Here is a 13,098-nt window from a genome sequence, read left to right as displayed (position 1 = left end):
GTCGGAGATGTCAGAGATCTGAATGTTGACACGGTGGGAGATGCCTCTGCTGCGTACCCGCCGCTGGGCTTTGGAGATGTTGAGGCAGAGATGAATCTTTCATGCAGCTGTCTTTTCAGCTCTGTGGCTGCTGCTGCACAATCCGCACTTGATTGCAGCTCCAGTGTTCTTTTTAGGAGCCGTTGCACAAAATGATGCAAAATAAACACAGATGGGAGAGGTGGGGGAGAGAAGGCTCTAATGAAGTAGCAATGGTGGATTGATCTTCCCTCCTTTCCCCCCCTCCCACCCTCCCCAACGCCCTCCTCCCAAAATGTGAGCCTTTTCTGGACACAAAATGCTACATTGCTGTTTTAAAGCAGTACAGTTTTGGGGGGCCTTTTGGCTGGGGTTTTGGAGGGAGACTCCCATCAGCCGTGCTTGCCTTGCTGGCTGACTTTCAATGTCTGTGGCTGCCAAGCCCATCGGCTCTTCATTGCCTTCACCTGGTTTAAAGTATGTCTTGTCTCTTCCAACACCGTGCAGGTCACTCTGCCAGAATGCCAGAGGAAAGTTCGCCAAAGCGGAGTCCTCAAAACATCCCGTACAAGGACCTGCCCCACATCGTCAATGCTGACGGGCAGCATCTCTTCTGCAGGTATTGGAAGCCAGCAGCAACTCCCAGGTGAGCACTTCCAAGCAAATGTCCTTTATCATCAGTAAATAAGACTGTCGGTGTAGTTGTTATGTATGGCTCGAGTGGTGTTGCAGGGCTGTGTGCATGGGGCTTTACAGAGCCACCAAGAGATCCCTCTCATCTGCAAGAGCCCCTAGTGTAAAGGTTGTCTTCTTCAAACCTCTGCTCACTCGAGTCAGCCTTACAGATGTCAACCATGGAGCTGCTGTCACTTCATGCCCAGCTGCCTTGGCTGGAAGCTCAGTGTGCTGCCGAGTGCCCCATGCAGGTGGCTGATGCCTTTCAGCAATAAACTGCTTTCAAACTAATGGCACAGGCAATCTGGGAGGGATGGGATGCAGGCTCAGGGGTGGATGTCTCCTCTTTCTGACTTTCTCCGTACAGACACGTTACACATCACCACTTCAGTTTCAACCGGAGTAGCTGAAATGTCAGGGCAACAGGCAGAATATGGGTTGACAGCATTGATTTTGGCTGCTGTTTGCTTTGGGGTTTAATTATTTATAGTTAGTAAATGAGTCAGGGAGCTCTTACACGGGCAACTCCGATTTCAAAACTGACCTCAGTAATAATCATGGAGAAGGAACCAGATAGAAAGCTGTTACAGTAAAGGGATTATTTAAATGACACCACCATTAGAGAAATTTCTCTGTGCTGATTGTGTGCTCATTATGCTCTGCTGCAGCCAGCCACCTCTGTTCCTCCCATCATTATCATCTTCTTTCTCCCAGTACCTGCTGGCTTGGCACGTATTTACGCTACCACGAGTTATGTAGGGAGCTACTTCATTAAAATGGGGATATTGTTTTATTGCTCTCTTTTTCTGCAAGCCAACAGGAAGAGCTGTGTGGATTTTATAGAGCTGGGCAACAGTCACAGGAAAAAGTTGTTCAAGCTGTAGTAGGGAGGTAAATCTTTTCCTTGACCACCCAACAGGTTAAACATCATCCTGTGTCTAAATCCGCCTGCAACCGTGCCAAGAGAGGGATATGGGTCCAAGTGAGCTGGCCTTGGGGTTTACGCCTGCCAAACTAAGGGGCAATGGGACTAACAGAGAGCTGGGAGGTGGGCAAGCACCGAAATACCTATCCCCATGGGGAGGACAGTGCAGCTCCATTGCACTGATCGGGCTGTGGGACATGGGTCTTGGTTTAGGATCAGTTGGTCCACAGGGCATTTTATAGCTGCTTCTACTCCCTGCCTCTCAGAAAGAAGGAGGAAAGGTTTTGGCACTGATGCTTTGAATGGTCTTGTGCCAACCGGAATATTTCCTCTAGAGAACTAAAAAAAGAGCTATCAACCCAAGGTTCTGCAGGGAAACCAGGCTGCCTGGTATTCTAATGCTAATTAATCACTGGCTGCCCACAACCCTTCTTTGCCCAGTTGTGGAATTGCTTTGTTCTTTCACATTTAATTTCTTACCAAACCAGTAGTGAGTGGAGGAGTGAGAAAGGAAAGGATGGGAAAGAGCTGAGAGCTAAAACTGGGTGCCTAAGTCCTGCGGGTATATGTGGGGGCTCTGTGCAGCAAGCAGTTAGCTGGGAGTGAGCTCACCCTGGGTTTGTGGCAGCAGCAGTGCATGGGCTCCGTGCTGCTCATTTACAAGTGGTTCCTGAGTGCCTGTGTGTGTGTTTGTATAGAGGAGGGGCAGTGTTTATTATTAGCTCTTTTTGCATTGTTATGTATGAGAGAGATGCTAAGAGCCTGAATAACAAGGTAGTGCCTGGATCCTGCAGTCAGGAATGCTCTTGAAGTGCTTTGATAGGCAAACCCAAAATACATTTGTCTCTTTTTACCCTCTTGCTTTTCCTGCTTCAGATGCAGGAGCTCAGCAACTTTCACCTCATCTGAAATGTGCAGCAAGAGTGATCTATATATATATAGGGAGAGAAAGAGAGACACCTCAGGGGACTTTCACAGGCCTGTTGCCATTTATTTCAAATACTGAAGCGATTCTTTCAATCTCCTAACTCAATTGTTGATTCAGCTTCAAATCTTAGTGCTAATGAATGATGCTATAACAGTCAAACAGTGGGATCATTCATTGATCCATTCTGTATCTAATCCCAGCGAGGACACAGAAATACCTCTTCACTGCAGGTGCCCAAAGGTCATCGCTGACTTGTCTCCTGTTAGAATAGAACTTAGCATCCTCGATCCCTGCCCCAGGGAGGGGAAAAAACAGGATATCTGCCACAGGAAAGATGAAGAAGTAGCCCTGGCCTGGGGTTGAAGGGCAAACAATGGCTGGGGAAGCTCTGAGAATGGGGCCGACCAACAGACATCACCCCTCAGAGCTGGGGCTTCTCTTTTATCACACCAAACAGACCCACAGGGATGGGTGAAGGCTGTGGCACCAGACCCACAGGGATGGGTGAAGGCTGTGGCACCAGACCCACAGGGGTGGGTGAAGGCTGTGGCACCAGACCCACAGGGATGGGTGAAGGCTGGGGCACCAGACCCACAGGGATGGGTGAAGGCTGTGGCACCAGACCCACAGGGATGGGTGAAGGCTGTGGCACCAGACCCACAGGGATGGGTGAAGGCTGGGGCACCAGACCTACAGGGGTGGGTGAAGGCTGTGGCACCAGACCCACAGGGATGGGTGAAGGCTGGAACCCCAGACCCACAGGGGTGGGTGAAGGCTGTGGCACCAGACCCACAGGGGTGGGTGAAGGCTGTGGCACCAGACCTACAGGGGTGGGTATGTGCTGTATGTGCTGGAGCGTTTCCAGTTTTATCTTTTCTGAACAATTGGTCGGGAAGATGGGGAATTTTGTGAGGCTCTTTTGCTCCGTGCTCACAAATATCCAGGCTGTGATGCTGTGTGGGGTTGATCTGACTGATCAGCCCATGCTGGTGCACATATGGAAGCTTTGTTGTAAGTGCCACCGAGGCCAAGGTTGTCCTGCGAGTGAAAGGCACCTATTGTGAGTTCCTCAGCAGGGTCTGCTTTGTTTCCAAGAGGGATTTAGGTGATTACTTCACAGGAAGCTGACACACAAAGACACTCAGATGTCATGATGATTAGATGGTGTAGATAGAGTAGGTAGTAATGGGACTAAGGAAGGAGAGTGTCGGGGTTTTCCACCTGTTTTTCCAGTGGGAACTGACTCCCAACAGCAGAGCTGGGGACTGGGTATCTTCTATTGCTGTCTGCTGGCAGCAGTGCAGGTGAGACTCCCCTGGCCAGCAGCCCTGCAAGCTGCCCTCCTTGTTGAGCCAGTTCCATCTTGAGAGGTAATTCATTGGTCCTTGAGTGCAGCAGGGAAGGAGGAGCAGTGAGTTCCCATTTGTGTGTTGTGCCAACAGCAGGATTTGGGGAGCATCAGAACAGGTAACGGGCACTGATTGCGTGCTGGTGAGCACCGGCATCTTCAGGACCCTGTAATGTTGTTAGGAGGAAGTAATTCTTTGGTACCACATCAGGCTGATCTCATGCCTATAGCGTGTCCCAGCAGCCAAGGAAAACCTCCTTAAAGGGAAAGCAGTCTTTGTGTAAACAAGAACAGCTCCATGCGAGGTTAAAACTCTGCCACCACCCTGAGTGGTCTGACCCAAAATATGAGGTAATGGGAGGTGAGGAATTAAGAAACCATTGCTCTATTTCCAGCTCTCAGACAAAGCTGCTAAGAATAGAGGTGGGATGAGGAAGGGGAAGGAAAGTTGGGAGGAGAAGTTAAGACATTTCCTTTGAGGCCCTCAAGGGCCTGGAGAAGTTCAGAGATGACCTTATTTTCCTCTCTGTTCCATAGCCCCGTAGCCTCTCTGGATGCTTCAGCTCTTCCTGGTGCTGCCTAGATAAGCACAAACTCTGTTCTGGGGCACTTTCAGCCCCTCTGCTCGACCTCAGTTAAACCCAGTGAGGTTTATTGACCCAGAGTAGTTTATTCCAAAGGTGCTAACAGCCTGCAGCCACCACTGACTTCAGATAAAGTGATGCTCAGCTCTCTCTGTAGGTCAGCCACTATAGGTTGGACACTCGAAGCTTGAGACACTTGTAGTTAGAGGATGCTTTTGAGCTTCCTTGTCTATCACACAGAAACCATTACCCGGCTAGCTAGCTTGATGCTTGTGTGTCTCCATGCAGTGGTCTCTAGGTGTAGGTAGATGATTTCAACCGGAATGAGCTGCCTGAGGAAGCTGCCAAGACACACATGGGTCACACATGTGTTCCTGGTTAATCATTAATGTGCTCTACAACGGGCTGGCTCAACTTCAGACATCATGGTTCAAGTGAACAGAGTTGCAATTGTGTGGGTAAACAGTGGCTTTGGAGGGGTTCTTTCTGGTCTCCACCTGACAAGTGTGATTAAAAATACACCATTCACCAAGCAAAAAGCTTTTCTATTCACTTTTTACCTTTGTTTTACTCCTGTCATTGTTAGCAAGGAAAGGCCAAGCCAAGAAAGAGAAAACATATTTCTTTCTCCCCCAAGGACTTTGCAGAACTGCCTGTGGTGCAGAAATGCAAACTGCCTTTATGTTTGACCTGGCCCTTCAATCGTGGATATTGCTTGCTGATTCTGGCACCTCCTTGCCAGCATTTCCATGGCAGTTCCAGGAGAACAGCACAGCTCCCAGCGGGAGCAGATGACAAAGTTGAATTTGACTTCCAGCCCCTTCCAAAATGCAGAAGTAAATAAAGAAATGAACCAAAGTGAAGTCAAAGCAAAGGGAATCAAGCCCTTAATTATAACGTCTTTAATTACAGCGTGTGGTGTTCGTCTCTAGGAATACTTAAAGGAGTTTCTAACCCAGTGTCTCTCTTGAAGAACACTTTGGCTTGTGCTGATGAGGTCAGCTCCAACCTGACGCCCAGGAGCAGAGATTTATGTGGTGGGAAGTGACTTATGCCAGCACCATTTGTGGCAGGATGAACCCAGCTCCTCCGTGTGTGTCTGGTCACATCGTACCCACTGCAAAGGGGAACAATGGTCATTGTCAGTCTGACACCCCAGGCTTTGCTTGTGTTGCTATTGCCCCTCAGTTTCTAAAGCCCCTCTTTTATTCATCAGCATGTATGCGTTCCTGTAACGCCTTGTTCTCTTTGCTCCATGTGACTGCCTTGTTCAGTGTGAATGGGGCATCCTTTTGTGATCTCGTATGCATTTCCAGAGGACAGGCAAATTAGCAAACCAGCTTCACATCAGAGGAGTGCTGACAGGCAGGAGAGCAGCTTTGGTTCTTGCTGAAGGTGCTTCCAACAGGCTTTTTTAGGAGGATTATTTTTATTCAGTCCCCACAGGAATGTGCAGCAGAAGCAAATCTGCCTTTTATTCCACAGAACCCAGGGAAAAAGGCAGATAACAAAGGGCACTTGTAATTAAACTGTCATTGCCTTGTTAGGACCAGCTCCCAAGCACAGTGCACAAATTGGCAGCATTGGTGTGTGGGGACAAGGTGGCTTTAGGAGCTGGGAATCTCAAAAGCAGACAAATTTCATCCTGGTGCTGAGGCAGCAGGAGGTAAAATCAGTGCTGGTTCTCAGTGTGCCACCTGAGGAGCCCCCGGAAGCAGTGCTGTCCAACACGGACAATAGCAAAGGTACAAACAGGAGGAAAAAAGAAAAGTGGTCTTGAGATTGTGTTGGAAAACTCCAATTTGGGTCCGGTTTCTGCCACAGACTGAAGGGGAAGCAAACCTTGCTTCCCTCATGGAAAGAGTTCATTTGCTTTTGATGGCGTTACAAGTGTGAGATCAGTGCTGCCTTTGCACCATGACCCGATGGATCCCCAAGCTGGATGCTCAGCACTTAGAGCCCTGCCTGTCCCTCCAGGTCTCCTTATCTTGAGCCCTGCTCTCCTCTCAGACCCTGGCACTTCAGTTTCCTTCAGCTCCTCAGACTGGGAGCACTCAGAAGCAGTTATTTGCTGACGGTGACATAAGAGCAGACAAACTCCTCAACCTTATCAGGTTCCAGCTGCAGGAGCACGTCACTCCAGCAGCACAAGAACTGTGCAGGGCTAGTCAAAATAATCAAACCAGCTGCACACAGCTCCTTGCCTCCATCTCTTCGGCACTCCTGAACGTTCCTTGGGAACACACAGCAGCTCCCTTAGATCACTGTGAGTGCATTTCCAAGGGCTGGCTGGTAGAGTTGGCCTGGTGAGAAGAGGGCCATTTTCTAGATGCCCGGTGGCCTGTGTTTCCTTGCAAGTTCTCTTCAAGCTGCTGTGGCTTTGTGCTCTTCAGAGCCAGGGCAAGCATCTGATCTCTTTGTTCTTCTAGGGAAATTGCATTGTTCTAAGAGCTGTCCCTGCAGACACATTTGGCTGAGCTGCCTTCCCTAGGTTCAGGCGTGCCATTGTCTTGATGGGCTTCCACTTGAATGGAAGCCATCGGTATTTTGAACCTCCTATTGTCCCTTGTCCAAGAGATCTGATAGCAAATGGCTGATTCTCCTAAGTATCCAAGGAGATAGTATTGCATCCTGCCCAGGAGAGTCCTTAAGATACGCTTAGGCAGGTCCTTTACCTCATTACACCCCAGTTATATCCTTAACTGTACCCAAACATCCCTGCCCTCTACTTTTCCAGTACAGACATTCTGACGCTGTATCAGTTTTATTATCCTATAGGAAGGAAATTAACAGCACCAAGTAAAGGTTTTAGATATCATTAAAACTGGATCTCTCTTAGGTTTTTTTCTTGCAGGCCAATAACATTTCATCTATGTTAACTGGAAGAAAAATACGAATCCCAAATACCAACCTTGGGCTAGTCCCAGCCATAAACATCTTCTAAAACAACCAGGTCCGTGGGTGGTGGTGTCAGGAAGGCATCTTAGTGCTGACCAGCCTCACTGGGCAGGAGAGGGGATGGGTCATCACTTGGGGATGTTTGTTTCTCCTAGATGGATGCAGTATGTTTGTATCCAAAGGGATTCATTACTTTTGCAATAGCAGCCATGTAGCTGTTTTCAATGTCCCAAGACCTTGAGTAACACCAGACTTCATGAGTACTTCCACTGGAATGAAGGAGACTCCCCTTCTGCATTACAAGCACTTGCTCTCCCAGCCAGGAGCTATCTTCATTCTGTTTCAACAATGGGAGCCCCTGAATGCTGCCATAGGAAGGGATAGCAAAGGCATCTTGCTAGACCTAGGAAATTAATGTCCGGAAACAGAATAAAGAAGTGAGGAGCAGAGAACAGGCAAAACACATGCTCAGGACAGTCACTGGGCAATGACTCAATGAACGGTGATTTACAGAATCAGATCCTTAACTTCTCCATGCTTCTGTTTCCTCACCTAAAATTGAGTGTAACCATCCAGGCAAGTGGTATAAACTGTGTCTGGAGTCCCTAGATGAGAGCTGTCAGAAGTGAGTTATTCCCTTTGGTTTTGGTGGCTGAAGAGCTCTCGAAGTTTGAAACTGAAACCTAAACTAAAAGTGTAGCTGTTCTCTGCTGTTCAGCTGCAAGCAAATGGGCTCAGCAGCAAGGAGTGAATGGGCTCAGCAGCAATCTGTTCAAGGAAAGAAAACACAGAGAGGGGGGAAAAAGGAAACAGAATATTGGCAACTGGGCTGAAGCCAAACATGCAGCGGTAACAGCACAGTAATCGTTTGCTCCAGTGTTGTCTCTAGATGGGGAAGGAGAAAACACACCAACTGCTATAGATTTGGTAGGCAAGAAGGAGCAGTGCTGTTTGCCAGCCATCTGTCTGACCAGTGATAAAAAGGGCTTGTTCCGTATGCTTTCTTTCTGCCTTCATCAAGCTTGAAGCTTGCGGAGCAAGGGAACAAAGCTTCAGTCTTGGCCCTTTCCTTAGGGCCATGAGCAGTGGCAGCAGGTTCGCTGGTTCCCCAGCTGGCAATGGGAGCTTCTTTTCATGATGTTCCAACACCATCTTTTTACCTTTATTTCTCAAACCCATCTCAGGGAGGTTTCAAATCCAACCATCAACTGCCAGGACTCCGCAGTGGCACAGTTTGCTGGGCTCAGCGCATGAGGAGTGATGGGGAAGCAGCAAGTAATTAAATTGCTGAAGAGATAACCTCCAGCTGACTGAATGGTTGAGCTTTTTCTTCATGTTTCTCAATGTTGTGGCAGAGCTTGTCTGCAGTATTTGGAGTATTAAAACCTGTATGCTGAGCAGCATTCATAATCTCCTTCTATTAAAAGGATATCGGAGCGATCAGCATTCAGGCGTTCTCTGCCCCTCCACAGATGAGTTTAGCTGGGAAGCACCGAGCACCTCGATGCAGTTGTCCTGAAGAGGCACAGAGCATCTTCTCTGGTGTTATCGGCTGCCCACAGGGTCATGAGGACACGAAGCTTTTTAGAAGTGTACTGTTTCTTTCCAGGTTCACTGTGGCCCCATGCGGGCACCACAGGGCTGGAGCTCAGAACCCATGGTAGTGTTTTGACTGTTGTTAAACCCCCTGTAGTGCTGTAGGATCAGGTTTTGCCTCATACTCTGTGTCCATCCTTGCCTCTGGCATGCTGTGTCGCCATGGGCCAGGCGTTTTACCTCTTCTGCATCACTTCATGTGGCAGTGGGAGGAAGGGTTGATCCTTGCTTGCAACAGGGTAATGGATTAGAGGACCTCTTGAGCTCCCACTCATCGCTGCGCTCTGTGACTCTACAACAAGCCTACTTGCATCCTTGGTAAAGCATCCTGGGTTTGTGAATGAGGGGTGTTGTACAAAAGCCAGCTGTTGTAATTATTTATGCTGTTCATTTACTGGTCACGTTTCTCAGAGCTGGGGAATGGGAAAAAACATAACCAGCTCTTTGTTCATCTTTCATTTCACTTTCAGTAAATGGTGATGTATTAAACACTGCTCCTTCCTCTAAACCTTCCTCTAAACCTCAGTGCCCCATCCCTGGCAGCATTCAAGGACAGATTGGATGGGGCTTGGAGCAGCTGCTCCAGTGGAAGGTGTCTCTGCCCATGGCAGGGGGTTGGAACTGGAGGAGCTTTAAGGTCCCTTCCAACCCAGACCAGTCTGGGATCCTATGAAGCACAGTCTCATTCTCACACATAGGTGCACATCTCTCTTTTGAAGTGTCATTTAAAGGTTCTGACCATCAAAGTTTTGCTTCCCGCTCTGCGTGTTCTGTTGCTTTAGGAGGATGGTCAGATCTCTCAGCACAGCTGAATGTAGCATCAAGGCTTGTTTAGCCTTTGCTAAGCCCAGGGCACTTTCGAGCATGCCCTTGTGCAAACCACCCTGATGCTCAGCAGGCACCAATGAAACCTCTGCTGCCCCATGCACCCACCAGCTCCCAGGCACGTGCAATGGTTCAATCCCCATCTGGGAGCTCTGTGTCCCTCATGCTGTGAGCGGCCCTGGTGTTGCTTTGATGAAGGTTGTCCCATTCCCATCACAGGCTGTGACAGTTGCACCTCTCGCTTTGATCTAACAAATGGTGACTTGTAAGTTGGCAGAAGAGAAACTTAGGAAGAAAGACAGGACCACATCCCTGCTGCTGGCTCAGGCATCACCTCTGACTCTGCAATTGGAGGAGTAGGAGCCAGCCTGGCAGCAGAAGGGTTAATAACAGTGGTGTTGAAAGTATTTGCTCTTGCTATTGCTGAGGCTCTTCCAATAGGGTCAGAAATACATGGTTCTCCTCAGCTCCTGGTGAAGGGTTCCACATAAAACCCAGCGTTCCTGCAGCAGAATGACAGCTTGTGGTTTAAATAAATGTTGTTATTTCTGCTCTGCTGTAGGTGTACATGTATGTTTTGGTTCAGTGACTGCCAGATACTGTAAATGAGTATTGATTTCCTCTTCTATTTTAAGCTTTTCTGCAGAAAAGGCATCCCACATGCCTTTAGCTTTCTTTGCCTCTACCTACAGTGATTGCAGCCAAGGATTTATTGAACTAAGTACTCATTTTATTGCTACCACTCATCCTTATTTTAATACTTGCAACCCAAGCTGGTCAGGTCCCCGTTCACCTTTTGGTGTTTAAAGCTATTCATCTGATCCTTTTTGAGAGCAAACCAGCAAGGCAGTGTTTAAAACTCATGGCAATGAGTTTCTTATTCCCATCAGCGTGGCAGCCCCCCGCTGCCAGAGGTGAAGGTGCCTCAGTGTTGGAAATGAAAGAATGCTTTAGGAAGCAACCCTGCTGTCTCTGGAGTCTTTGGAGAGCTCAGTGTGGCCAAGAGATAACAGAAACCTGCCTTGGGCAGGTGTATGCTGAAGTCTCTATGTATTGGTTAACTTCTAAGTCATGTGTGTGTAAACCATTGTGCATCAGCCTCAGTTCAAAGCTGCTTTGCTTCAAAACATGAATAAACATTTCAGCCTTTAAAGCACATGTGTCAGCCATCGCCGCCGTAGCAGGCTCCTGTGTCTCACGTTTAACTGCTTACATTCAACTTTCTCTCCCACCTCAAGTCCTCAGCCAACGTGGAATATTAAATTAATTGGAACAGGCTCCAAACCTTGGCAAACCCTTTGCCAATGACATTCCTGATTTCCCAGAGGAGGAGCCGCTGAGATTGATTTTGACAGAGCCAGTAAAGCCTCTTGCTGCAAAGGCTCCTCTCATAGCTGGGCAGGGCTGAAGCGCAGCTCTGGGATGTGCCAAGATAGGATTATTCGTTAGAAACTAATGTGTTTAATTTCAAAGCATGCTGAAATATACATAAAGTGCTTTATGATTAAGAAATCAATCCTTGTGGTTCTGCCTCTGAGTTCCTGGGGTAATTCCACCCTGGCTTGTGGAAAATCACAGAGAAAAAGACCAGCTGATGTTATCAATGACATCTGAACTTCTCCTGAGCTCCTTAGTTTGTTAAGGATGGGCAATTAACATCTCTGCCAGCACAGACAAAATTGGCTCTGGCTGGGGAAAGCGAGGAGGGGCAATTGAGTCCATGCAGGAAGTAATCAAGAGCTCCAGGTTATGGGTGGAATTGCCTGGTTCCAGACAGTGCTACCAGGTCCAAGTATTCCAGGGAACTGAAGTTTTACATTTTGCTTGAAACCATTGCCATACAATTGGGAATTGCACAGTTGGTGCTTTATTAAAAAGTAATAATCTCACAATATTCCGAGTTCAGAGACCAGGTAAGGTGTCAGCCCCATTCTTGCTCCTTACTTATTCACAGCTCTTTCCCCAGCTAGTGAAGGTTTGCCCACATAAGGCAATAATGCCTGATCACAGTACTTTTGGTTTCTGGGCTGCAAGCACACACTGCTGGGTCATGTTGAGCTTCTCAGCAACCAACACCCCCAATTGCTTTTTTGAGCATCCTTCCTCTGCAGCTTAAAGCCAACCTAAAAATGTTGGCTGTGATTTTCGATAGACTTGAATTTTGCAGCTGATGTTTTCTACTTTGCACAGTCATCTTGGACAGAATGCTTTGTGCTTTCATCCTTGTAGCTCCCCCTGGGAGATGTGACCTCTGGTTTATGTCTTTTATAGCACTTGTACTGAGGAAGGGCTGAAGCAGAGCAGAGAACAGAACTGGGATGTCCATTTCCAGCCTCACTTCCAGCCAGTTCTGCTGGGCTCCCTCCATGTCATCCCTTCCTCAGTCCTGTGTGTGCAGCAATGCCTGCACCTTGCCTCTTTGGAAACAGGAGTCACAATTCTTCTTTCAAGGATGCCTGTGCTGTGTAATAGGGCAGTAGCAAGAGGAAATCACAGCAGCAACCCCTGAGCTGCCCACATCTGCGGAGTGCTCATCTGCCTTGTAGAGCAGTAACTCTGGCAGTCAGTTCTGCCAAGGAAAATCCCATCTCTCATATCAAAGTTGAGGAGTGTCTCCCCAGGGTGGTCCATGTAACCCTAGAATCCCCTCTCTTCAGTTTTAACCCAGAAAGAGGTGACAAGATCCGGCCCATGAATTTTAAGCTACACACCATGCATTTCACCTCTGATCTCAGCCTTGTGTCCCCTAAAATACGACTTCAAAGCTTCCTTGAAACAAAATACAGCTGCTCTCAAATGTGAGCCCTGCAGAGATTTGTCCAGAGCTGTTGGTTTCAATAATTCCTTCCCTCCCACCCCCACCTGAAGTTTCCTTCATCCCTTTTCCCTGTATTAGAGCCCTCATGAGTTATTCTCAGTGCAGGTTTGCTTTCCAAAGAGCCACAATAAATCAGCGTAAGCTGTTTCTCCACCATAGTTTGTTCTGGCTCCAGCTAGACCCTGGTGAACTTTTTGGTTTGAAATATATCTGTATTACCAGCTCTGTCCCTGCCCCATTGATTTATGGTGTCTTCACTTTCTGGTGCTGCTCCTCCTGAAGTCACAGTGGTTCTCAAGTGTCCTCCTAACTCTGTGCTGCTGGGGGGGGTGATTTTGAGGTGTACAATGAGACCAGGCTTGCAGACACATTGCAAGAGGGTTGCTTAGAGAAGCAAGCACAGATTTGAAGGCTGAGCCCTACTTCTTTATGCTGTTAGGCAGTAGGATGCTGCTTAAGCTGACAGTAGCCCGCTATTCAGAC

At 48.1% G+C, this 13,098-nt stretch overlaps 1 protein-coding gene across 2 annotated transcripts in view; it reads left to right on the top strand.

Moving 5' to 3' along the window:
* MGLL (monoglyceride lipase) overlaps positions 1–13,098 on the top strand; it is a 52,260-nt gene that overhangs the window by 645 nt on the left and 38,517 nt on the right. For both annotated transcript variants that reach the window (XM_005142240.4, XM_031042958.2), the window contains exon 2: positions 526–664. In XM_005142240.4, the coding sequence (XP_005142297.1) occupies positions 540–664 (125 nt within the window). In that variant the 5' untranslated portion in view covers positions 526–539. The remainder of the gene's footprint in view (positions 1–525; positions 665–13,098) is intronic.

This window comes from Melopsittacus undulatus, chromosome 9 (assembly GCF_012275295.1).
Source record: "Melopsittacus undulatus isolate bMelUnd1 chromosome 9, bMelUnd1.mat.Z, whole genome shotgun sequence".
Classification (NCBI taxonomy): domain Eukaryota; kingdom Metazoa; phylum Chordata; class Aves; order Psittaciformes; family Psittaculidae; genus Melopsittacus; species Melopsittacus undulatus.
This window is presented reverse-complemented; position numbering and strand designations above follow the sequence as displayed.